The sequence below is a fragment of the Camelus dromedarius genome, chromosome 17 (genome assembly GCF_036321535.1).
Source record: "Camelus dromedarius isolate mCamDro1 chromosome 17, mCamDro1.pat, whole genome shotgun sequence".
Lineage (NCBI taxonomy): Eukaryota > Metazoa > Chordata > Mammalia > Artiodactyla > Camelidae > Camelus > Camelus dromedarius.
This window is the reverse complement of record NC_087452.1, coordinates 6,136,096-6,161,831: the sequence shown is the minus strand read 5'-3', so window position 1 is coordinate 6,161,831 and position 25,736 is coordinate 6,136,096. Positions and strand designations below refer to the sequence as shown.

General features: G+C 51.0%; 2 protein-coding genes across 13 annotated transcripts in view; both read left to right on the top strand.

The window, feature by feature from the left end:
• The window catches only part of MTMR14 (myotubularin related protein 14), a 40,734-nt gene extending 34,130 nt beyond the window's left edge, over positions 1–6,604 (top strand). For 2 of the 6 annotated variants that reach the window (XM_031470822.2, XM_031470821.2), the window contains exons 18-19: positions 3,301–3,456; positions 6,008–6,604. In XM_031470822.2, the coding sequence (XP_031326682.2) occupies positions 3,301–3,456; positions 6,008–6,191 (340 nt within the window). In that variant the 3' untranslated portion in view covers positions 6,192–6,604. The remainder of the gene's footprint in view (positions 1–3,300; positions 3,457–6,007) is intronic. The other 4 variants (XM_064496282.1, XM_010984970.3, XM_031470824.2 and 1 more) reach the window with 3 other exon arrangements.
• A 1,324-nt stretch (positions 6,605–7,928) lies between these two features.
• Positions 7,929–25,328, top strand: CPNE9 (copine family member 9). 7 transcript variants are annotated; one of them, XM_064496278.1, is made up of 21 exons: positions 7,929–8,051; positions 8,572–8,612; positions 8,731–8,777; positions 8,871–8,974; positions 9,401–9,437; positions 9,924–10,000; positions 13,453–13,516; positions 13,632–13,735; positions 13,951–14,055; positions 15,495–15,536; positions 15,860–15,935; positions 16,042–16,095; positions 16,523–16,584; positions 17,314–17,360; positions 17,608–17,789; positions 18,059–18,186; positions 21,888–21,990; positions 22,633–22,690; positions 23,067–23,140; positions 24,418–24,497; positions 24,926–25,062. In XM_064496278.1, exons 1-20 carry the CDS (start codon positions 7,984–7,986, stop codon positions 24,469–24,471), a joined length of 1,527 nt encoding a protein of 508 aa, XP_064352348.1. In that variant the 5' UTR covers positions 7,929–7,983; the 3' UTR covers positions 24,472–24,497; positions 24,926–25,062. The 7 variants fall into 7 exon arrangements, with proteins under 7 accessions (XP_064352348.1, XP_064352346.1, XP_064352347.1 ...); XM_064496276.1 differs by lacking the exon at positions 24,418–24,497 and having other exon boundaries at positions 23,067–23,202; positions 24,926–25,328; XM_064496277.1 differs by having other exon boundaries at positions 24,418–25,011.
• Positions 25,329–25,736: the final 408 nt, after the last annotated feature.

Genomic DNA, 25,736 nt, shown 5'->3' with positions numbered 1-25,736 from the left:
ACCCTGTGGTTCTTTCCCCTTGCCGCCTTCCTTCCACATGCTAGCTTTGTCTTCTGGCCAGTTGCTCCACGTGCTTCCTTTCTCACATCCAGGGATCACATGAAGGCCTCTTTTCCAACTATCAATCAGAAATCCTGTGTTTTATTCCAGTTGGAAGTTCCGTGCCAATCCCTGAGGCCCTACCCCCACCCCTTATCAGAAAGGAAGATCATTGTATTATGGGGCTAACATGGGTTTTGGTCAGACGTGGGTTTCAGTCCTGGCTTTGCCACTGGCAGCTGTATGACTTGCAAAAACTTCTCAACCCATCTTTAAAGTAGGACTAATGATCCTGGCCTCCGTAAATTTGGGTTTAAATAAAATGATGGAGCAAAGTCCCTGGCACATGGTAAATGCTTACCCTTTCCACAGAAGGATGTCAGGGCACTGGGCAGCTCAGTAGAAGGCCAGGCCAGGCACCTCAGGCCAGGCCTCTTTCTCCTTGCCTTCGCTGTGGGCTGGGCCAGCTCTGCTTGTCTGGATATTCCTGTACCCTGTTCCGAAAAGACTAGCTAAAACAGACCGGCCGGAGATGGCCCACAGGGTTTGCGGAAGGATGGGAGTTGCAGCTCTGTTGCTGCTGTGAAGATGGGCCTAGGCCATATTGCTGAAGGGAGTGAAATGTTGGCAAGAATCCAACCTCCTGGGCAGAGGTCTGAGCCCGGGGGATGAGTGCAGATGACCTTGGAAGCACTGTCAGCTCCACAGTATCCCATCTGAGGGTGGCTTGTCTCAGTGTTTCCTCCGGTCCTGTGGGTAGGCTGGTGAAGATGGAGCACAGACCTCTTGCTGCTGTGTTTGTGCTTGTAAGGGCACAGGGCAGAAGAGCGCGGGAGCTTCTTAAGGCTGACGGTGCTACCTGTGTACTGAGGCTGCCTTGATGGTTTTCCCGCCTTTGGCTGGGCAGGTGCAGGTGCTTCCTTTCAGTGACTGTTTCCTGTCGCCTCAGGTGCTCCCTCTAGTCGGCTAGTCAGACTGGCACTTGGGAGTACCTCTGCTTAGCGCAGCCCCTTGCTCTCAAAACCAGGAACTAAAACAGTTTTTGCAACCCCTTGTTTGACGAAAGCCTCAAGCAGGAAGAATCATTTGGAGTCTGTGTGCTCAGTGTTAGAGAAGGTGCAGAAGATGGCTGCTTCCTGAGATGGCTTTATGCCCCCTGGGATCACACAGCCACTTGCTATCTGTGCTGCCTCCTCCATGCCACAGCTGTCCCCTGCTGCTTGAAGCACGGTTCTTGCCTGGTGGTGCTACCTGCCAGGCACAGGAGGTACAGGGGGCGAGCTTAGGGGACCAGGAATCCTTGCTGGGAGCTTCTCTGTAACCGTAGTCCATCTGTCTGCTGCTTTCCCGTTGGCAGTGTGTGTCTGGTAGTCTTGAGGGAGTAGGTTTGGAGCAGAGAAACTCCCATGTTCCCTGCCCCAGGATCCCTCATCACCCACCCCCAGCCTCCTCAGCCTCACATTCCTTTCATTCCCTCAACACTGCTGTTCAGCAGTTGTTTTCCCACAAACTGCTGAAACTGGAAAAGAAGCTCTACCTTAGAGTTTGAACAACAGATGAGATTTGTGGAGCCAGGCTGACCTCAAGAGGGGCTGTGCTGACTGAAGACCCCAGCATGACCCTGAGGAAGCGCAGGGCAGGCACCAGACTGTGGTGTGTGGCTTGCTCTTTCCTGGGCAGCTGTCTCTGATTTATGGACACCTAAGGATCACCAAAGATACAGTGTCTGGCCTGAGCCCCCCCCCCCCAAGTTTCTCTACCTAAAAAGAAGGAAGCCCTGCTTTGTTGGTGACCAGGGCTTCCACCAGGTAACAGACCGTGTCCTGTCCTCATCCCCAGTGCTGCTGTCACACCTTCCAGAGAGGAGCAGGAACGGTGACTGTGACAAGTCTGTATGTTACAGAGGGTTCCAGTTCATGGCAGCTTTAATGTAGAAAGCCATCTGTTGTCCCTCGTCTCAGGGTGGTCTGTTGTAGGACAAATCTGTGATCAGGCTTGGCTTTAAAAATCTCTTCTTGTGCTCACTAGCCGTGGGACCTTGGGCAAGTGTCTTCACCTGTCTGGGCTGCCATTTCCCTGTCTCTTAAGATGGGGATGGTTTAGGATCACCAGAGATGCAGTGCTGGCCAGAGTGCACTCAGCTTGGCAGCTGCTTGAGGATAAGACTGGCCTGGTGACCCATGTGGACTGACCTCAGGCTGGGACCCCTTCACACCAGCCACCCGGGTGGGCCAAGGTCAATGAATTTTTCAGTTCCCCGCCCCCTGTGCCACCGTTCATGCTTCTGCTCTGTTTCTGGGTCCCTACGGGAGCACCTTCTGCTATTCTTGAATTAAAGAATAAAGGGTCAGGCATCAAAGATGCTGCAGCTCTGGGGACTGGGACCTGGGATAGCTAATGGAAGGACCTTGTTTGATGTCTCCTTATCTCCTCCCGTTCCCCCGCCCTCACTGGCTGGGCTGCTGTCCAGACAGCAGAGAGGGTTTGGCTGTGAGTGGGGAGGAGGTGGCAGTGGTAGGTTCCCAGTGCAGCTTTCCTCTCCCTGCACCCCCAAACCTGCATCTGAAAAAGAATGGATGAAGCTGTCAAGTTGCCTGCCTGATTCATCCCTTCCCTCTGGGCATAGCCAGTGAGTTTGCTGGGTTGATGCTTGTGAATACAAACTATGGCTCCAGGAAGGTGCTGCCGAGAAGGAGGAGGGCCTTGGGGCTCCCATCACCTTACTCTTCAGTCTAGGTCACCACCCTCCACCATCCCCAAGAGGCTTATCTCACTCCTCTCCGACAGGACCTCAGAGGCTCTGGGTTCTGTGTCACTCACTCTGCCAGCCTGCGTGCCAGGGAGTGTGGGGCGATCGTGGTTCCTGGGGCATCCAGCCTTGCTCACTTCCTTTTCGTGCGGTTGAGATTTCACTTGCTTCGTTGGCCACCGGGACAGGCACACCCTGACCCCGGGCTCGGTGGCTGACTCCCCTCTGCCACCGTGCTTCGTGCTGGTTCTGCTGATCCCGTCAGTCTTGGCGCGAGGCCTTATCCTCGCAGCTGAGCCTGCCTTCCGGCCTGTGGTCTTCTTTCTCAGTCACAACCTCTCCAGCTGTTTCTGCACTTTGGTGAAAGTTGTTGACTTTACAGATGTTCCACCAACAGACCCTTGTGGCCGTGTCCCAGGGCTGCCACAGCCCCCCCACCCCACCCCTCCAGGGCCTCCCGTCAGGCATATGACTGACTGCATCATCTCCCCTCTCTCTCCTCTCTGCCCCAGATCAGTGGACCATCCCCTGCCCGGATCCTCTCTCTCCACAGACTTTGGCAGCTGGCAGATGGTAACAGGCTGTGGCAGTATTCAGGAGCGGGCTGTCCTGCACGCAGACTCCTCTCTCCCTTTCAGCTTCCCGGATGAGCTCCCTAACAATTGTCTGTAAGTGTCTTGCTTGAGAAGGCAGGATGCCCCCCTGCCCACATCAAAAGCTGGTGAGCAGTCAAGAGTGCTGGCTAGGAGTGAGGCAGCAGCTGGCCCCAGGGAGCCGGCCTGGGCTCCCTGCCCCTCAGTGTCTCAGCTAAGTACACGCTGCTCCTGGACCCTCATGGGCTGCTCAGGAAGTGCGTTGTGGTGTGTTCACTCTCTCGAGCCTCCAAAACCCATCCATGGGTGTCTTGGGGCACACCCTTAGGGAAAGCTGGCTGGGCTGTAACTATAGAAGATTCTATTTCTGTCCAAGGCTTTGCCTGACGTGAGAAGCCTTTGAAAGCAGAACAGTGGGGTGGTGAAGGTAGGTGTATGGTAGAGACCAGAGCCACAATGGAGCTGGGTTAGCCCAAGGGCTGGGCTCCTCCCAGGCAAAGCCAAGGGTTCTTTGCTGTCCCCTCCCCACTTTTGTCATCTGCTTTTGCCTCTGGTCAGGAAGGAAAATTGGATGGGGATTCTAAAGCCAAGGCCTGTAAAATTCTCTCCCCTCAAGGCTCCAGTCCTGGGATTCCAGCTCTTGCAGTGCATCCACTTGAGCAGCCGCCTCCGTGGCAGCCACCTGCCCCCAGCCTGCTCTGCTGTTTCAGGGATGTCAGGCGGGGGAGAGCCTCCAGCGGCCTGGGGGGCAGGATCTGCCACGCGGCTGTGGTTGCCTGAGGGCTCTCACTTCCCCCTTGGGCTAAATGGACTTCAGGGTGCTAGGTGTTCGTCACCACTACCAGAATCCAGCTCGTTCCCTCCAGTGCTGGCTGACTGGAGGCAAGTTGCTTTTGGGAGTTGAAAAGGATCCCTGCTGAGGGCAGGCAGGGGCAGACCTTGGGATTCCCGGATGGTGCTCATAGGTCCGGGCCTCGCAGCTAGGGAGTAGCCAAGGACTTCAGAGGCCACTGGCATCTGGCACAGCCTTCTCTGTAGCCAGATCCTTAAGCCAGAAGCAAGAGCTCTACTTCAGCAAGAGAGCCTAAGAGCCAGTTCTGGAGGAAACAGATCTCTGCCCCTGCTTGACAGCGCTCCTCACTTACCTGACATTAGCCACCGAAATGGGCAACTCCACCCCAGATCCTAAAATTTATGCCTTGGGCAGCTCTCTGAGCTCCAGGCTGGCCCTCAGGTTCTGGATGATTCCCAGAGGAGGGCTAGGTTCTATGTGATCCCATGGCTTCAAGATTGTAGGACCAGGGTGTGGTCAAGGTGGATTCCTGGTGAGGTTGAACAGTATGTGGGTTCAGTGTTTGGGCTTTGGTATCAGAAATTTGATCTAAATCCTAGCTGTTATGCTCACCAGCTATGTCTTGGGGTATCAGCCTTGCCTTCTGAGCCTGCTGGCTCATCTCTTTGAGAGGGATTGGCACTGTGGTAGCTCTAATCTCTGCCTGCCTGTGTGTGTTCTCTGGGCTCCAGTTTTCTTGCCTCCAAATAGGTTGTGATCTCTCCCCCTTATACCTCCCAAAAAATGGGGGGCACTGGACCTTTGGATATTCCCTGTGAATACAAAGTACTGATCTGAATTTCTCCTGGTTATGGTCTCCAGCCTGTGTGAAACCTAATTCGGTAGGAAAGAGGATCTGGGGCCACAAATCTCCCCCAAACGCCAGGAGAGACTTTGGAGTTGTTCATGGTGTTGCAGGAATGGAGTATCAGCCCCATGTTCTTAGAGCTGCTGTGAGAGCAGTTTGACTTTCCTTGACCCTAGAACCTGCTGCTTCTGGCCCCGCCCCCGTCACTCCCACGGGTCTTCTTTCCCTGGGTCTCTTCTCCCCACACTTACCCAGGACTGTCATTTATCCTCGTATCTCCATCTCCTTCCCCAGGCCCTGGGTGTAAGTCATTTGGGCTTGGAAACTGAGGGCATTGCTGCTGCTTCTGACAGATTCGCAGGAGGACTTACCCAGGAGTAGGTCTTCTGCGGAAAATTTTGGAGTAATTTAGTGGCCAGGACTGGCCTTGTTGCTTAGGTGAATGGAAACGTGAGTGCTCATCCCTTGTAGGTCTGTGACCTTTCCTCTGATTCCAAGTCCCACCTGCCCTTAGACTGCATAACTTTGAGTCCAGCGGTTGGCTCTGGCTGATTGCTTAGGCCTTTTCTATTAAAGACCCTTCAAGTTACCATTCAGCCGCATATGGAATTTACACTTTGATAAGCCTGACTTTCATTCACTTGTTCCCCTTCTTGACTTACAATAAGTGTCTGTAGGGGCCAGGGAAGGAAAAGCAGATAGAATCAGAACAGGAATCCTGCTGGAGAAGTTTACCTTGGGACTACAATGACTGAAGGGGTAGCTAGAGCCTCAGGGGTTTCTGGCAAGGACCCTGGCCTCCTCAGGTAGGGACAGCAGCCTGAGAGCTGAGAGATAGTTTAAGAGGGGAACAGGGCCACATATTTGGGGCCTGAACCACAAGGGGGCTACAGCCACAGGGCAGATGCTGGCACTGGCTTAGGAGTAAGGATGTTGGATGCTGCTCCAAGGTAATGCATTCATTCTCTCTCCCTCCCTCACCACAGGCTTTCAGCCCTGAGTGAGCGGGAGACTCGGCTGCAGGAGGTGCGCTCAGCCTTCTTGGCTTCGTACAGCAGCACAGTGGGGCTTCGGGCAGCAGCCCCCAGCCCCTCCGGTGCCATCGGCGGCCTGCTGGAGCAGTTTGTCCGTGGTGTCGGACTTAGGGGCACCAGCAGCAGCACCGTGTGAAGCAGCCAGCCCACGACAGCTTCCTTCTCCTCTCACCTGAGCCCTGAGTGGAATCAAAGCCATGCCCAGCCAAGGGGTGCTTCAAAGTCAGGGGAGAGTCTCCTCCCCTTCTCCATCATGCACGCAGCAGCCCCGAAGCTGAGCAGGGCTAAGGACATGGTTCTGCAAGCCCCAGCTTCCTGACTGGTTTCTGCCGCCCCACCTGTCACTGCCTCCCACCCACTCTAGTCTTTGATGAGATTCCTGTCAACTCTCAGAACTGTGTGGGGTTTCCCCGGGGCCTAGTGGAGGCCAAGACTTCACAAAAGATCCCCCTTCCCATTCTTGTTTCCTGGGGAGGAGGGGTCACCTGCACTGAGAATGAGGCAGTTTGACACATCACAAAATAAAATCAAAGTCTTTTTGAACAGCTACTTTTGGCATCATCATTTGGTTGCTGTCTTTGTGGAGTTATTTGGAAGATGCTCACTATCCTTTCTTGTGCTAGAAGTTATTTTTATGGAAGGGGGCAGATGAAGCAGGGTAGAGAACGGGAGACCTGGGCGTGCCTCTTAATTCCTGAGCCACAAGAGTCTCTGGTGAGATGGGGACAGGTAGTCACAGGTTGTTGCGGTGGAAGCAGTGGTCTTCAGGCCTGGGTGGGCCCTCGTCACCTAGGGAGCCTGTTTATAACTGCAGATCTAGGGCTTCCTAAAATTTAGACTTGAAGTTGCTGAGATCTTCATTTCGCTGGGAAGAGGGTGGAGGGAATTTTCACTTTTAATAAGTACAGCAGACAGTCCACTCCTGGTACAGATGACCTGCAGCCCCTGCCTTGAGGAGCCCTGCCTATAGTGAGGGATTGGCTTCCGGGACTTTGGTGGCCTTAGGTGATGTGGGGAAGGTGGGCCTGGCTGCCCGCCACCCTCATCTACAGTGTGACTTAAGAGTGGGTTGCATCCTCACAGGATATGTGTACGTCTCGAACACCATGGAGGGTTCAAAGACATGAGCAAAGAGCTTTGCATGGTGCTGTAACAGCCACCACTTACCCAGCTCTGACTCTTAATACAAAGGAGGTCGTCAGCGTGAATGCCCAGAGGAAGGAAATAACACCAGTGAACATTTCTTGCGTACTTACTGTGTACAATCCCCTGTGCTTAAGTCCTTCCTGTGGATTATCTAAAATTTTACACCTCAAGTAGGTGCTATTATGGCCTTTAGACTAGTGAGCTGACTGCCACAGAGATGTTGAGTAACTTGCCCAAGGTCACACAGCTAATAAGAACAAATGTGTAACTCTTCCTATTCTGAGGAGGGAGGGCAGCAGTGGGAAAGGGAAGCAGATTGTTGAGGGAGCAGCTCAGGAAGAGGCATCTACCCCAGCACCCACCAGGCACCCTGAACCCTTGAGCACCTCAGACAGCTCTCACGGGGGTGGGGGTGGGGGAGGGGCTTGGGTTTCATCCCAGTGGCAGACGGGCTCGAAGGACTCTCCCATAGTGTGGGTTGGAGTTCGGGTCCTGTAAGGTTCCTGGCAGGCTCGAGGTTGCTCCAATGGGGCGAGGGCCACCCGCAGGGCCGGGCGGGGCTGTGTTGCCATCTGGAGCCACTGCGCCGGCGGCCACAGTGAAGGCGCGAGCAGCGAGAGCGCACGCAGGGCTGGAGGGAGTGCAGCCGCTGCCGGCGCCGCTGCCGCTGCCGCCGGCCCCGCCGCTGCCGCTGCCGCTGCCGCTGCCGCCTCCCCTAAACAGCCCCGGCCCTAGCAGCCCCCATCTCGCAGCTTCCCGCGGCTCCGGCCAGCAGACCAGCCATGTCTCTCAGCGGAGCCTCTGAGCGCAGCGTCCCGGCCACCAAGATTGAAATTACCGTGTCCTGCCGGTGAGCGGGCCACGCTGGGGAGGGCTTAGGCACCGCTCCAGCACCACCTCGCTTCCGGGCTTGGCGCGGACAGGGACTAGACCCCAGGGGAAGAAGCTCCGGGGCCAGAAAATCGCGGATGCAGACTCAGGGGAGTCGCTCGCGGACTTGGGGAGGGGGTTCCCTTGAATAGCCTCAATCGCAAAAGAGGGCTCAGCCTGCGGGCTCAAGGTGTGGGTCGCGGGGATCCAGTAGGATATGGGCCCCATGAGGACAAAGTTCTGGGGGTAACCCTCTTTCCTGGGCCCTTGGAGGCAGTATGGACATGTATGCGTCCAGTCCGCAGAGATACAGGTCTCAGGCTGAGATTTCCGGTGTTGTCCAGAGTGCTGACAACGCGGACTCCGGCTGGGCATAGTGATGGGAGAGGGAGGAACAATTTGAGCCCCATGCCTCCCCAGGTACCCATCTCTGGGCAGGGTGGAGGCGATGGGCTCCAGGATGATCCACCCCTTGTCCATCTGTCTGTCACTTTCTCTAGGAACCTGCTGGACCTCGACACCTTCTCCAAGTCCGACCCCAGTAGGCGTCGCCAGCGCCGGGAGGGGGGAATCTTGGGGTCCGGTTGCCACTGAGGGGCGGGGAGGGGGTGCGGGCCAAACTGACGTCCTTCCCTCCCCGCCCCCACTCCCGCCTGCAGTGGTGGTGCTTTACACGCAGAGCCGGGCCAGCCAGGAATGGCGGGAGGTGAGACCTAGAGCCCTCACCCTGCCCAGAGCCGCCCCCGGGAATCACCTGCCCCCTTGCAGACTTTGCGCTGACTCTCTGCTCCCCATTCAGTTTGGACGGACCGAGGTGATCGACAACACGCTGAACCCAGACTTCCTGCGCAAATTCGTCCTCGACTATTTCTTTGAGGAAAAGCAAAACCTGCGCTTCGATGTGTGAGCCCCGCCCAGAATTCTGGCTTGGACCGCCCCCCTAACCTGGATCCTCTTCCCCCACGCCCACTTTGGTCGCACTCTGAAGGGCTCCTCTCCAGCCTTAGCTCCGCCCCCAAGTCTAGGTTGGCCCTGCCCTTAGGTCAGATCCAACCTAGTTCACTCCCCAGGCTTGCTCTTGCCCTCCCAGTCAAGGACACTGCTCCCTAATTTGGCTCCGCCTCCGTCTAGGCCCCGCCCCTGACACGACCCCGCCCCCAGCAGGCGCCTGACTCTGACCCTGACTCCTGCCTGAAGGAGGTCCTGGTTGAATTCGCGTCCAAGGCCACCCTCCCTCCACCCGCAATTTTAACCAGGACTCGAAATCTGACAGCTTTTCCAGGCTCTCTCCCACCAGCCCCGCCCCACGTTGGTCCACTCTCTTTCCAGGTACAACGTCGACTCTAAAACCAACGTCTCCAAGCCGGTGAGCGACCGTCCCCTTACGGGTTGGCCGGGCACACATGCAGCGCTCAGTGTGTTAAACGACCCCCTTAGAACCCTCCTACCCCTCAAATCCGATTCGACCTTCTTCAGCCCCAAACCGCCCTCCCTGCCCTGCCCTCCACTCCGGTTCCTGCTTTGGTTCCCCGCCCCCCCACCCCGTGCCTTTTATTCACTGCTCCTCTTCCTTTTTGACCGCTGCTGGGGCTGCTGGGACCCTCAGAAGGTGAGGCTGAATTGGGGTGGGCGGGGGTGGGATGAGTGTGTGAAAGGGTGGGGTCGCATCACGGCTTAAAGTGATGGCAGGGCCATCTCCTTGCCTGGGGATCCCCTCCCTCTCCTTTAAACCACGGGCTGGGTGGTTCCGCTGCCTCCAATCGCCCTGGTCATGCAGCAGTATCACCAGGGCTGGGCTGGGACTCTGTGCCCCAGCCCCTCCCAGCCTCGCTGATTCTGTGTCTTGGTGTAGGATTTCCTGGGACAAGCTTTCCTGGCCTTGGGAGAGGTGATCGGAGGCCAGGGCAGCCGTGTAGAGCGAGCCCTCACGTGAGCTGAACTGGAAGGGGAGCGGGAGGGGGTAAGGGTGGGTCCCCAAATTGTCCTCCCAAAGAGGCTGCTGACCCTATATCAGTGGAGGCTGGGATTTCCCCTGGTCAGGATCCTTCAGTGGCTCCCATCACCCTCGCGGGAAAATCCAGTCTCCAGGGCTTTGCTCAGGTCAGTCTCAGGTCTGACATGTCTTCTCCCTCTCTCTCTCCTCTCTTTTTCTAAGGCTGATTCAGACTTTAAGGTCCACTTCCAATCCCTTCTCCTCCAGGAAGCTTCCCTCACTAAATCAAATCCTCTGGAATTTCTATTACATTCACTCACTAAATATTTATTAGCCCATTTTGTATGCCATACCCTGTGCCAGGCACCAGCGATTTATCCATTCCACAAATACTTCTGGACATGTACTCTATGTCAGCCCCTGTTCAAGGGGCTCGGGTTGCAGTGACCAACAAAACAAAGGTTCCTGCCCTCAGGGGGCTTATTCTACAGAAGGGGGAGAAACAACACAAAGTTTATGTAATAAGTAAGTAAATTACATAATATGTTAGAAGATATTAAGTGCTGTGGGGTGGGGGGAGGCAAAGTAGAACAGAATTAGGGGGATTGAAAATGCTAGAGGGTGGGAGTTGCAATATTCAACAGAATGGTTGAGTACGTCTCATGCAGAAGTAACTTCGGAGCAATGACCTGAAGGAATTAAGGGAGTGAGCTGTGCAGATATCCACAGAGGGATGTTCCAGGCAGAGGAAACTGCCAGTGCAAATGTCTGATAGGTTCAAAGAGCAGCAAGGAGGCCAGCGTGAGTGGAACGGGATGAGCAGGGGGAGGAAAGGAGGAGGTGAGGGTGGAGCGCTAACAGTTAGGCCCCTGTGGCCCATGTAAGGACTTCAGCTTTTACTCTGAGTTGGGAGTCATTGGAGGGTTCTGAGCAGAGGAGTGATATGATTTGACTTGCTTTCAAGGGATGATTCTGCTGCTGGGTTGAGACTAAACCTTGGGTGGACAGAGGTTGAATCAGGGAGTTATCTTACAGTAATTCACAGTGCTAGCAGCAAAGGAGGGGAGAATTGGTCAGATTCTGGGTATATCTTGAAAGTGGAGCCAACAAATTCCTGACAGATTGAATATGGATGTGAGAGGAAAAGAGAAATCAAGAATGACACCAAGGCCTTTGGCCTGAACAAATGGAAGGGTGGAGTTGCCATAAACTGAGATGATTGAAAAATAAACTGAAGGAGGGGTAAGCTTCAGGGGGAATTCAATCAGTTCAGTCTGACATGTTGAATATCATTATTTTAATTTTTATTAGGTGTCTGAATGGACAAGTCAAATAGGCAATAAGAAACATGAATCTTAGATGCTCTTTAAGGAAGTGAGATGAGATCACTAAGGGAGGGAGGAGAGAGAAGACCAAAGACTGAGACTCTGTGAGTTGGCACTAGGAGGGGAGACTGAGAATGAGACGGGAGGGTAACCCAGAGAAGGTGGTGTTGTCCTGGAAGCAAAGTGCAGGCCTGTATCAAGGATGAGAGAGTGACCAGGCATGTCAAGTGCTGCTGCAGGTCAAGTAAGGTGAGGGCTGGGAATTGGCCATTGGAGTAGCAAGGTGGAGGCCGCTGGTGACTGTGACAAGCAGAGTTTGGAAGAGGAGACGGGAGTGACAGCCTGGTTGGAGAGGTTTAGAAGAGAATGGAAGAAGGGAATGGGAATTAGGAAATTGTCAAGTCGTTTTGCTGCAAAGAGGAGAAGAGAAAAGGAGAGGTGGCTGAAGAGGGAAGTGAGAGGTCAAGAATTGGTTTGTAAAATTGTTTAACATGAGAAAAATCATATCGTATTTTTATGCTCATGAGAATGATCCAGTAGAAACTGAAAATTTGACACAATAAAAAGAGGAGAGAATTGCTGGAGGGATGGCCCTGTGCAGGTGAGAGGGTGTGCGATGTAGCACACAGTGGAGGGACAAGTAGGCCCCTGGATTGTCGTTTATAGCAATGGTAGGAAGGCGCTGGTGTGTGGGTGGAGACACTGGGGGCAGGGTAGGTGTGGTGGTGGGTCTGTGGACATTGTCTTCTGGTGGCTTCAGTTTTGTCAGGGAAGTAGGAAACAAGGTCACTGGCTGAGGCTGAGGACGGAGGAGGAGGAGGCTCTTCGCGTTGAGGAGAGAGGAGGAGTGGAACTGCCATCTCGCGGAACCGGAGAGTGAAGGGGCCTGGTCTGTACAGTTGATTAAGGACCACTTGAGGTTTGTGGCCATGCATTTAAAATGAAACCAGTTAGCATGAATGTGCGTTTTCCTCTGGCCATATTCAGTTGCACAGGTGCAGCATGGGTTAGGCAGAGGATTGGATTTAACTAGGGCTGTGGTTCTGCCAAATAAATATACAGAAGTGAGAGAAGGGCAAGGAGAAAGGAGCAGGATGCAAGAGACTGATCATTACAGCCCGAGTGACTGTGCTTCACGCTGGGTGAGGAGGTGAGGGAGAACAGTGAGAAGGCAGTAAGATCGGCGACTTGATTCTGGATGTGCAGGGGGAGAGTCCCTGTACTCATCACACTCTGCCTTTTTAAAGCACAGTGAGTCAGAGATCAAAGGAGCCAAAGAAATTGTTAACATTCTCATTTTAAAGATGGGGAAAATCACATAGCAAGTTGGAGTCGAGACTTGACAAGTGCTAGCAGTTGGGGATAGGTGTCCTGGTATGTACCCTTCAAGCACATGGAAGTGTCCCTTCTTGAGTCAGAAGAGGATAAGGCTTCCCTGGTCTTTCTGATCTCACTCTTCTGTCTTCAGAAAGCGCAGCATCTTTGACCTCACAAACCAGCCCTTTTGCCCTGGGTCTGAACAGAAATTCCTCTCCCTCGTTCAGGACTGCTACATCACACTCTACTTGCCCATTGGCTTTGACATCCCACCTCCCCCTGAAGCTCCCTGAAGGTAGGGTCCAGCAGAGCCGGAGAGTGCCAGCCAGCCAGTTCATACCTAGCACAGTGCCTGGCGTACAGTAGGCACAAGGTCTGCTTTGAGAAGTAGAACCACCTTCATATCTACCAAGCTTACCAATTGCTTTTCCTTTCATGCACTCATTCCGATCGCTTCACAACCCTGAGAAGTGGGCAAGATTCCCGTTACCTAGAGGAGAAAACTAAAGCCCAAAGAAAGAGGGAATAACTTGCCCAGAACTCTAAATCCTATGCCTTTCCCACACTACCATCATGAGATGTCCACCCAGGCTAGGTTAGCCCCTTCCTTCCAACCTGCAGACCCCTCCCCAGTCAAAGTCAGGCCCTTCCCCAGCAGAAGCCGCCTAGGATGGAGGTGGATACACTCAGGGGACTGTCAGTAAATGGCAAACTGAATCCCCTGGCCCACCCAGTCCCAGACTGGCCACCCCAATCCTTGTTTCCTGCTCTCCCCCACTCTACAAAGAGGCTTTTTCTGCTTCCAGGGGTGTACCAGGCAAGAAGTGTGGGACCATATTGCTGACCGCAGAGGAACTTAGCAATTGTCGGGTCAGTAAGGGCCACATGTTAGACCCAGAAGGCTCTCTTCTCTCCTCAAACACCCTTGAGTGGGCTGTCTGTGTGTGGGGGCAGTTTGAGTGGCACTAGCCCAATTTCATCCTAGGATATTGCCACCATGCAGCTGTGTGCAAACAAGCTGGACAAGAAGGACTTCTTTGGGAAATCAGACCCTTTCCTTGTGTTCTACAGGAGCAATGAAGATGGCACGTGAGTCACTGCCCCTGTTGTGACCATGGGCCCATGAGGGCTCTTAGGCTGGGGCATCTCAGACTCCACCAGGACCTGAGCACTCGCTTCCCTCTCCAGATTCACTCAAGGCAGCACACAATATGCGTGTGTGTGAATCTCCAAGAGTATCAAGCCCTGTCTCTGGGCTCAGTCCTACCCTAAAGGCAGGTTCCAGTCCTCTTGTTCTTCTCCAGGTTCACCATCTGCCACAAGACAGAAGTCGTGAAAAACACGCTGAATCCTGTGTGGCAGCCCTTCAGCATCCCTGTGCGGGCATTGTGCAATGGAGATTATGACAGGTCTGTTTCAGCATAAGCTAAGGAGTAAGGAGACAGGGACGTGACAATGGGTTTCCTGGGTCCCAGAATGAAGGCAGAAGTGTCATAATAGCATTAGAGCATCCTGCTCAGTGAGAAAGAGTTTTGGGCATGGAGACAGGTGCATGAGGAAGCAGATGTATAGCCAGATGGATGCGTAGGTGAGTAGGTGAATGGGTGAATGGATGGATGGATGGATGGATGGATGGATAGATGAGAGGGAAAATGAACAAATGAATTAGCAGATACATGGATGGATGGTCAGATGAATGGATAAACTGGTGAATGAATAGGTGGGTATGTGGATGTATGTATAAAAGAACTGGTGGGTGGGTAGAAGGGGAGATGGATGAATGGATAGCAGATGAGTGGATAAGTGGACTAATGAGTGGAATGGCAGATGGACAGATGATGGATGGATTAATGGATGGATGAGAAAATGGATGATTGGATGGATGGGTCTATGAGAGATTGGTAGATGCCTGGAGAGGCAGAGGGATGACTGGAAGATCAGGAGGATAAACAGGTGAAGTGACAGATAGATTGACGAATAGACAGATGAATGAGTGGTGGAGGGACAGATGGATTAGTGGGTGAATTAGTTCATGTATGAGTGTAAAGTAGATGGATAGGCTGACCATATGAACAAACAAATGGGCAGTATGAAGATAGGTGGGTGGGTAGAAGGATGGAAGGGACCATAAGTGGATGGTTATACTGATGAATGGATGCTCAGATGGACAAATGTCAGATGGCTAGGTGCTTGGTTGGATAGATGAATGGACAGACAGATGGATGCATACATGTATCAGTGAGTCAGTGAAGGGCTGGATGTATAGTTAGATGGGTGGTAAAGATACAGGATTAATAGGTAATCAGATTGGCAAATGTATGGGTAAATGGGTGGCTAGATGGATAGACAGATGGTTGAATGAACTGCCACAGAGATCGATGGACATACAGGACGACTTAGGCATAGTAGTTAAGAACATGGTCTTTGGAACCAGGACGTCTGAGTTTAAATTTCAGCTCGGTCACTTACTAATTATGGTCCTTAGTCAAGTTACCGGTTTTTGTGCCTCAGTTTCCTTATTCAAAAATAACAATAGTAGTTACTTTGTAAGGTGATTGTTAAATTAAATTAGATAATGTGTGAAAGTTCTGAGAACAATGCCTGGAATATACCAAGACTCGTAAGTAATGAAGAATAGTAATAGTACTACGAGTGGCAGTAATAATAGTGGTAGTGGCGGTAGATAGTTGGGTACGTACTTGGACTGATGAACGGCTAGGACAGACGGGAGGAAGGCTGACAGAAGGACAGATGGGCGGATGGGGGATGATCTGTGTATAGTTAAGTGGGCGGGGGCATCTCAGCTTTATCTCACTCACCCAGCCCATGTTTATCTCCTGCATTTCAGAACGGTGAAGATTGATGTGTATGACTGGGACCGGGACGGAAGGTAGCACTGCCCCACATGATACCACCTTTCCTGTATTTAACCCAGTTCCCTAAAAAACTATGTAGTACATTCGCCAGGAGCCCCAGAGTGCCCTTGGGAGCCAGGAGGGGTGAGGACAAATGCCAGGACCTTGGGTACAACTGACCCCCTCAATTGTCTCTCTGGTACACTCTCTCTTCCCCTCTCTTCCCATTAGTTTGGTCCCACTTCTGGGGCCCTGCAGCCCAAGAAGAGGCAGGGGATAGTGGGACTAAAAGACTGGTTTCAGGGGTAGCTCCAAGCCAGCAGCAGCGGCTGCTCACCTGTCCCTGGCCTCCTTGCAGCCACGACTTCATCGGTGAGTTCACCACCAGCTACAGAGAGCTGAGCAAGGCCCAGAACCAGTTCACCGTGTATGAGGTGAGAGCTCCAGCCCCGCCAGGTTGCCCAGGCCCTCCGTCCTGGAGTGTCAGTCTGTGCTCCCCTTCCTCTGCTTCCCACTGTCACTGTCACCTTCTTCACTTAGGTACTTAACCCCCGGAAGAAATGTAAGAAGAAGAAATACGTCAACTCGGGAACTGTGAGTGCTACCTAGAGCCCTGGCCCTCCCTGGATCCTTCTGTTTCTGTCCCCACTGACACAGCATGACATGACAAATGTTGAGGGTACGGGAAGGCTGTGGACACAGATTACTTGGATATAATAATGTTGGGTACAATGTGGCACCATTGAAGTTTTTCTTTCTTTTATTCTTTTTCTCTCACCTAAGGAAATTTTTTTGATCTTTACTCTTTTGCAGAATTTTTTTGAAATTCTAAGTTATATTTCCCAATTTAGTATACTTTTGGAAATCCAAATATATATCTGACAGCTTCCCCTTTTTGCCCTTTCAAAAACTGTTCAGGGTGGGGCAAAGTGGGGCGGGAGGTGGGATCCAGGCGCCCCTCTCCCTTGTTCCACCCCAACTACCCTTTCCAAAGTAGCCGGCTGCCTCTTCTGTCCCACAGGTGACACTGCTCTCCTTCTCTGTGGACTCTGAATTCACTTTTGTCGATTATATCAAGGGGGGGTGAGTCACAAGCCAAGCTCTGGGCTGAAAGTCCAGCAATGAGTTACTCCCAGTTTGGAGCCTCAGTTTTACTATTCATTAATGATCAGGGTCCAATGAGATCATGAAGATAAACTCTAAACCACTTGGCAAAGTATAAAACGCTCTGTAAAATGCAGAGTGCCACCCATCTTAGTCCTCTCCACGGGGCTGCCTTTCAACCCTGGCTTCCAGTACCCCCTGGGAAGATGCCAGACCAGTGGTCTCAGAAGTGTCCCCAGTAGCCTGACTGGGCCCCAGATAGAACTTATGGGCAGGCAAGAGGGACAGGCCGAGAACAGGGGGAAAGACAAGCAGACTGTAGGGGACGTTCCCCTTTGTTTAGTGGAGGCAGGCAGACCTGGGGAAGGTATTTTTCTTCTCTGAACCTCACTCTTCTCCGATGTAAAAATGGAGATATTAATTAGTGTTCAGAGCTATAGTGAGGGTTAAGTTAAATTATATATAATATACTTGTCATGCAACAGGCATTTAATTCTGCTACGCAAAGGGCGTTCCGTGGCCAGCAGCATTTGCATTACTTGGGAGTTTGTTAGAAATGTAGAATCTCATGCTCCACCCAGACCATCCAGATCGTATTTTGCATTTTGACACGATTCCCAGGTGATTCGTATGCACACTAGTGTTTGAGAAATTCTGGTGCAATAAGTACTAGTCCCTCACTTCTCAATCCATCTATTTCTCCAACAGGACACAGCTGAACTTCACAGTAGCCATTGACTTCACAGCTTCCAATGGTGAGGCATGGATGGGGGAGTGGGGTGTGGAGGAATTCTAAAGATCAGTGGGTACTGGCCTGGATTCCCACCTGGGGATGAGCGTTCACCTATGCTGGAAGCCCATGCAGCCTGATATTGGGGCAGGAGTGCTGTGGGGAGATTATTGGGTGTAAGGGGGGCACCTACCTGAATGCATACAAGGTTAGGCCAGTAAATAGATCGATGATCAAGGTGACCGTGAGGTGGGGCTTCTGTTTCCCTCCAGGGAACCCCCTGCAGCCCACCTCCCTGCACTACATGAGTCCCTATCAGCTCAGTGCCTACGCCATGGCCCTCAAGGCAGTGGGAGAAATCATCCAGGACTATGACAGTGACAAGCTCTTCCCAGCCTACGGCTTTGGGGCCAAGCTGCCTCCAGAGGGACGGATCTCCCACCAGTTCCCCCTGGTATGGTATGGGCCAAGCCAAGACTCCATGCCCTGGCATCTGGCCCACCCAGGCTGTCAGAATTCTTCTCCTTATGTTTCCTCTAAGGTTCAAGGACCTGTAGAGCAGCGGGAGCTAGGGGAGGTGGCAGAGCAGGGAGGGGAGCAGGGCCGGAGTTTGGGGGGGAGCATGAAGGAGAGTGATGGAAAAAAAGAGAGAGTGAGCTGGGATCAGAGCACTCCTGGCTGTGCCCTGCGTGGGGTCAGCCCAGCAGGGCGTCTTTCCTGCAGAACAACAATGATGAGGACCCCAACTGTGCAGGCATCGAGGGCGTGCTAGAGAGCTACTCCCAGAGCCTGCGCACAGTGCAGCTCTACGGGCCCACCTGCTTCGCACCTGTCATCAACCAGGTGGCCAGGTAAGGGAGCTGGGCGGGCTTGGGGAAAAGGAGGGGACCCAGACTGGAGACTGCTCTCCCAAGGGCAGTCAAGACCACTCTTGGGTGAATCGGGGCCTTGGGGAGATGGGGGAAGTTTCAGTGTTGGTCAGGCTCTGGTATAAATACGTTACATAATGCCTTATTCTGAGGTAGAGAGGATGTCAATAAACTACCCCAACCCCACTCCCTGGGAACAGCTACCCAGGCCTCAAGTTTGGGGAAGACAGAAGGGACTATAGCACAGCGGACAAGGCATAAACTCTGGCATCAGACCTGGGAGTGATCCCCGGGTCCACTACTCACTAACCACGTGACTGAAGCAGCTTAGCCTCTCTGAGCCTCCATCCATTTCATCCTTGTAAATGGGTGTAAGAATGGATAACAATAGCATTTTTTTTTTCAGTGGAGGTACTGGGGATTGAACGCAGGACCTCAAGTCTGCTAAGCATGAGCTCTGCCTCTGAGCTATTACCCTCCCCCTAACAGTACCTTCTTTATTGGGTTATTGGGAATGTAAAAGTAGACAACAATATGAGAATGATCAGCGCAGTGCCTGGCCCACAGCAAGTGCTCCCAGAGGATTAAAATGAGCTCAAGTGGTAGATTAAAATACAGAGAATAACTTCTGAAAACAGAAGAAAGTGCCTCGTTAGCCCAGTAGATAGTGCTTCAATCTCATAAAAACAGAAGAGTAACTCCAGATTTTCAGAATAAAAGCATACAAAGAAAATCCAGCTCACATATCAAATGATTTTTTAAATACAAATAAAATACGTGACAGAACTAAGACCAAACGTATGTAAATAAACATAAATTGGATAAGCTCACCTAGTAAAAGAAAAAGGCTCTCTGATAGAATAAAAAAAGTAACAAGTAGACCCTACTATATGCTAAATAGAAGAAACCCATCTAAAACAAATGACCTCAGAAAGCTTGAAAGCAAAAAGATGAAGCAAAAAAAGGGAATAAAAGTGGAAGGATTTTGGGGAGATTTCTATGTCCAGAGAGTACCTTTTCCTCTAATAAAGATTAGTTTATTTTTCTAATTCATAGTGAGAATAATCATTTCTTTAATTATAAAAGTAACATAACATTGGTATAGAAAATTTCAAGGATGGAGAAATTAAGAAATCAAAAAAAAAAAAAAAAAAAAGAAAGAAAGAAAGAAAGAAAAGAAATCTCCCAGAATGCTGCCTGTGGGAATGTGGACATTCATTTAGTTCTTAACAGTCTTTTCCTTACGCACCACAATGGCAGTCGAGTTACGTGTAATATTTTACTACTGACTTTTTCACTTAATAATGGAACCTGAGCATATTTTTTTGTTGTTATTAAACAGAATCCTTAAATATTACCTTGGGAAAGTTCACTGATTCATTCACTTGGTAAAGGGGAATGTAGCATGAATGTGGGCTGTGCAGCTAGACTGGCTAAGTTAATACACCTACTCTCGCACTTACTAGCTGTGTGACTTTGGGTGAGACTCTTAACCTCTCTGTGCCTGTTTCCTCAACTGTAAATGGGGATAATAATATCCACATCATAGGGCTGTTGTGACAACTAACTAAAGCAGTATTTGTCAGGCGCCTACAACAGTGCCTGCCACGTCATAGGTGCTATAGGTGTTAACTATTACTGTTACTATTATTATCATTATTACTATTCAAAGGGCATCTACATGTGCTCAGTTCTCTGCTGGGGCACTGGAGACGCACAGATGAATCAGATCTAGTCTCTGCCCTTGGGAACTCCTGCCTTGGTGCAGGAGATAGAAATATAAATAAATCATTACCCTCTGTAAGCCAGAGCTTCCCAGACTTTTCCAGCAAGCCGCCTGTTGGCAGAAGCAAATGACTGCGTCCCCTAGAGGGACCAGGGGGCACAGGTGAAAGTAGCAAGCTGAAAATGTCTTTGAAATCCCCGTATTTTATCTTAAAAATTCATCAAATTTTATATTCTTCTTACATTGTGTCCATGTTTGCTGTAATTTAGGGGGGAAGGGGTGTTTTAAGTGTGCTTAGAATCATCTGGCTTTATCCATGAGATCATACAGTAGAATGGATGCTCCAGGTATCTTGTGGCCTTGGGCATCCCTGGGCACACATGCTGGTACCCTTAGGGGTATAACAACCCATCTGGAAGGGCAGACAGCCCATCTTGGTGGGTGGCATCCTAGAAGGCAGAGGAAGAGGAGGAGAGTCTGAGACAGCCAAGCCAGCCTAGTTGTGGAGGGGACTACTTGGCTGGGTGCGGAGGGCAAACCAGCGTTTATCAGAGGAGGAGGTGCAGAGTAGGCCCGGAAGAAGGAACCGCATGTGAAAAGCACAGAGACATTAAGGGGCAAGCAAAAATTATTTGCAAAATGAGTGAGTGACAGGAAACGGTACCAGCCCAGGCCTACGAGGAGGCTGCAGCCACAATTCAGGGAGGGAGCGGGGGCTGCTACGGAGGATCATGGCCCACTGCCACCCAGGACCCTAGGCAAACTGAACTGTAGCCATTTAAATTCTCCACTTTCGCCATACTTTCTTCTCATTTTTTGGTATCAAGCTTAAATGCCAGCACTGTGCAATAGAACTTTCTGCAGTGATGAAAGTGTTCTGTATCTGTGCTGTTCAATATGGTAGCCACCAGCTCCAGAGGGATATTGAGCACTTGAAGTGTTACTAGGATGAATGAGGAACTGAATGTTTAATTCTATTTAAATTAATTAATTTAAATGTCAGTAGGAGCTAGGGGCTACCTTGCTGGATAATGCAGCTCCATCCTTTCCAACCCACACAGGGCTTGAGACTGGAAGTCGAGAGACCAGCGTCTCCCACGGCCTCTGTGCTAACTGAGGTCTCATTTTTCTTATATGTAAAATAAGAGGAGTGGACTCAGGGACTTCTGAAGCCCTTTTCAGATCAAAGAATCTTGGACTTGGAGACTGATGATGAGAGAAGGAAAAGAGCTCTGGGAGCGGCTGTTAGCCTGGCTGAGGACACAGAAGCCTAGGCAATGGGATGTGGTCAGTAGAGGGGAGAAGGGAGAGAGGAGAAATGGATGAGAGAGGAAAGAAAGGAGGCCTTCAGTCTTTGGTCATGTGTAGTTGGGCCTGCCCCATCTCAGTCACATGGTCCACTCTGCTTCCCTTACCTCCTGGGCTCCAGACAGGGAGGGCTTCCTCCAGTACCATCGTAGGGCCTTTGTCCCTGCTGCATCTTCTGCCTGGAATGATCCCCCCTTCACTTGGCCTCTTGTCCTTCCTCCTCTCCATCATCCTCAACATTGTTTCCTTAAAGAAACCTTCCCTGACCTTCTGGGCCATGTCAGGATCCTCTACACGACACTCATGGCAGTGTCTCTTTCTATCCAACTCTCACCACAAATGTAATTTTATAGCTATTTCTATGATTCTTGCATCCATGTTCCCCCTCGAGAGGCCTGGATAGGATTTGTTTTTTCTCACTGTGAACCTCCAATGCCTAACACAGTACCTACCATACTAAGTGCTCTTTAAATACTGCTGGAGAAATGGCAGGCAGGGCAGACAGCCAGATCTGGGGAAGGAGCATGAGCTTCAGAAGCCCTGGTCCTTGCCCACAGGTTACACACTGGCTGAGGGAGCTTTAGGGATAGGGTGTTCCGCTGGCCTCTCTGGGCTTTCAGCTGGATTCTGATCTTGGCCTCTCACCCAGGGCTGCAGCCAAGATCTCTGATGGTTCCCAGTACTACGTTCTGCTCATCATCACCGATGGGGTCATCTCTGACATGACACAGACCAAGGAAGCCATTGTCAGTGTGAGTCTGAGGAGGAAGGCTTGGCAGGGGTGTAGGGGGGCACTGTTAATAACTGTGAAGGGGTGGAGATTTTACCCTACATACAGGCTAACAAGTTAGCCTGCCAGTTTCATGGATGCTGGCAGCAGACAAGACCTCTGGATCAGAGGCAAAAGACTTTGCGATTCCTAGCAATAGCAGTAGTTCAGCTCCCAGCATTTGCTCTGATTCTCTAAGTTCCAGTTCCCACAAGATGATGTGCAGAGGGCCACATACCGGTACCCACAGTGGGTTGCATTATTGAACAGAAACCCTGAGCTTAGGGAACCCAAGTCTTTTATAATGGGCAGTAAGCATGCCTGCCCTTTGTTCCAGTTTAAGACATTGCATCATACTGACAGTAAACCTGCCCTTCACTCTAAAGGAAGACACTGTATCTTTCAAGGCTGTTGCATGTGCAGACATCCTTGAAAAGACAGTCTGGCACAAAGGGAATCAGTGCCTCGGCCTGTAAGATGTGCAGAAACATCACACACACACACACACACACACACACACACACACACACACACACACACACAAAAGCACAGAACTGTCTCCCAACTGTCATCTCCCTTGTTATGCTAGCTCTTACCCCAACCATTTACCCTCTTTTCTTCACAGGCCTCCTCACTGCCCATGTCTATCATTATTGTCGGTGTGGGACCAGCCATGTTTGAGGGTGAGTAAGATGGGGGGCGTCCATGAGTGAGACCGAGAACTGGGGAAAATAAGGGAGGATCTGGGCACACGGGCCTGCCTTACAGAAAAGATAGGATGGATGTCTGTGTTGAATCTTGGCCAAGTCACAGACCCCTGAGCCTGTTTCCTCATCATAACTGAGGCTGTTGATGCAAATACTTCCCTGCCGGGGCTCCTGGGAGATGGAATGCATGGGAAAATATAATAATAACTCCATCACAATGCCTAATATTTGCAGGACTTTGCTGCAACCATTAGACATTCTCATGGTGACTCCAAAGGGGAGCTAAGAGGGAGGGGGGCAGTGTGGGTTGGTGTGGGAGAGGCCAATCAGCTGAGGGGTGTCTTTTCTGCAGCGATGGAAGAGTTGGATGGTGATGATGTGCGCGTGTCCTCTAGGGGACGCTATGCTGAGCGGGACATCGTTCAGGTAGACCTGACCAGGCAGAGGAAGTCATGGAACCAAAAGGCATGGTGGGAAGGAGAGGCTAAGTTAGCAGCCATTCTCCCTTACTGCCTTTTTAATCACTTGCTTTTCTCCCCCTCACTCTTTCCGCCTTCCTACATTCATTGAACAAATTCTTTTTGAGAAACAGGCAGGTTGCTGAAGCCATTGTGGAGTCACAGTTTAGGAGATCCCCAAGGCTCCTGCCCTCTAGTGGAGGCAACCAATAATAATCACACAGCTAAATAATAGTTCATTAGAATGTGATTTAAGTGCTCCAGAGGAACGGCAAATGCCCACTCTGAGAGTCTGTGACAGGGACCTGATTGGTTACGGTCGTCAGGAAAGGCTTCTACGAGGAAATGACATTTGAGCTGAAACCTAAAGGAGAGGGTATAAGCATCACAGGTAGAGAAGCAGCATGTGAGAAGATGGCTCAAAAGAACTGGCCCAAACTGGAGAAGGCAAGAGACCAAGGCGGCAGGATCACAGTGAGTGAGAGAAGCAGGGAGCCAAGGCCTTGCCAGTCGTGGTAAAGTTTGGGGCTTTGTTCTAAAAGAACTGGAGAGCTCTTGAAACATTTGACATAGGGGAGTGAGATGGTCAGACTTGTATTTTAAGACATACAGAGATGCTGCGTGGAGAGTGGATTATAGTAGGGCAAGAGAGAAGTAAGGAAGCCTTTGCAGTAGTAGAGGGGAGACAACAAGGGTCTGGGTAGGAATGGAAACAGTGAGGATGGAGAGAAGAAGCAGGTTCAAACGATTATTTAAGAAAAATTTACAAGAGTTGATGATTTGATTAAACGGTGATATGAAGTGAGAGGGGCTTCAAGGATGACTCTGAGTTTTCCAGCTTGAGCAACTGGGTGAGTTATAGTCCCATTTACTGGGAAGGGGAAAGCTGAAGGAGGAGCAGGTTTGGCAGAAAAGCCCAGAACTCAGTTGTGAACATAATGGGTTTGAGGTATCTAAGACAACTGAAGGGAGACGAGATATGAGCAACTAAATATGAGGCTCTGGAGGCCAGGGATGGATGTGTAAATTTGGGAGTCATCAGGGAATAGTGTTTTTTTAATTGAAGTATAGTTGATTTATAATATTATATTAGTTTCAGATGGAGAGCATAATGGTTCAGTATTTTTATAGTTTATACTCCATTAAAAGTTATTACAATATAAAAGCTATTAATTTTCTGTGTTATACAACATATTCTTGTTGATTATTTATTTTATACAGAGTGGTGTATATCTCTTAATCCAGGGAACAGTCTGTAAAGTCATGGAAGTGTATGAAATCACCCAGGAAGAGAACTGAGAGAAGGGACCAGGTTTAGAAATCAGGTAGACCCAGGGGAATAGGGGGAGGAAAAAAAGTGTCCAGAAGAATGTAGTGTGTCCAGAGTGGGATGTGTCCAGAAGATTATGGTCCAATGTAATGGAAAGCTAGAGGAGTCAGCAAGATGAGGACTCACAGTCATTGCCCTCTGGACTGATTTGGGAACGTGGTGCTGTTGATATTGTTAGCAAGAGCAGTTCCAGCAGACTGCCTGAAGCCAAACTTGAGTGGGTTGAGGGTGAACAAAAGGTGAAAAAAAAAAGTGGATAGGGAGAAAGCAAATGTAAAAGGCTCCTCAAGAGAGGGGGTGAGAAATAGTGTGATATTTGAAAAGAGATGCTAGGGGTCAAAGAGGAATCCTCCCCACTGCACCCTTCCCCACTCCCCTCTCTCCTGGCCACCACCCACATATGATTGTCTGTGCTTGTCCCAGTTCGTTCCATTCCGAGACTATGTTGACCGTTCGGGGAACCAGGTGCTGAGCATGGCCAGACTAGCCAAGGACGTGCTGGCTGAGATCCCAGAGCAGCTACTGTCCTACATGCGCACCAGGGACATCCAGCCTCGCCCTCCACCCCCTGCCAACCCCAGCCCAACGCCAGCTCCAGAGTAGCCCTGCGGAGCCCACCTATCCAATGCCTAGCAGTCTGCCTGCCTGCCCACTTGCTGCTTCTGCTGAAAGCCAGAGGCACCCGGAGCCCCGGACCTCACTGGGAGGCCAGCTTGGAGGATCAGTGCTGGCTGGTCGAGCTCTCTGCCCCCCCACCCACATAAGGGCCTGGCACTGTCACCACCTCCCTGCCTTCATGCCAATAATAAAGCTGATCTTTACTCCACCTCTGTCTCATGGGTCTTGGGGAGGGAGACTAGGGGACCCAGGGCCTGGGGCACAACCAAGAGAAGGAGGGAGCAAGGACAGATTCATCTTGGGTTCATCCCCATCCTAACATACATTGATTTAATCACTTCTTCAAACATTCTTCACACACTTTAAGCAATAAATTAAACTTTATGTGTGTACATTTTTTTCTGAGGAAAGAGGCTCGTAGCTTTTATCAGATTCTGAAAGGGGTTCCTGACCTCAAAGAGGGTCAGCTGTAAGATTACTCAGTGTAACTCTGCTCTAATCCATCTACTCTGACTTTTTTGAGTGAGTATTCACTACATATCAGACACTACATGCTAAGTGATAAGCATCATCTTATTTAATCCTCACAACAATCCCATGAGGTAGGCACTATTTT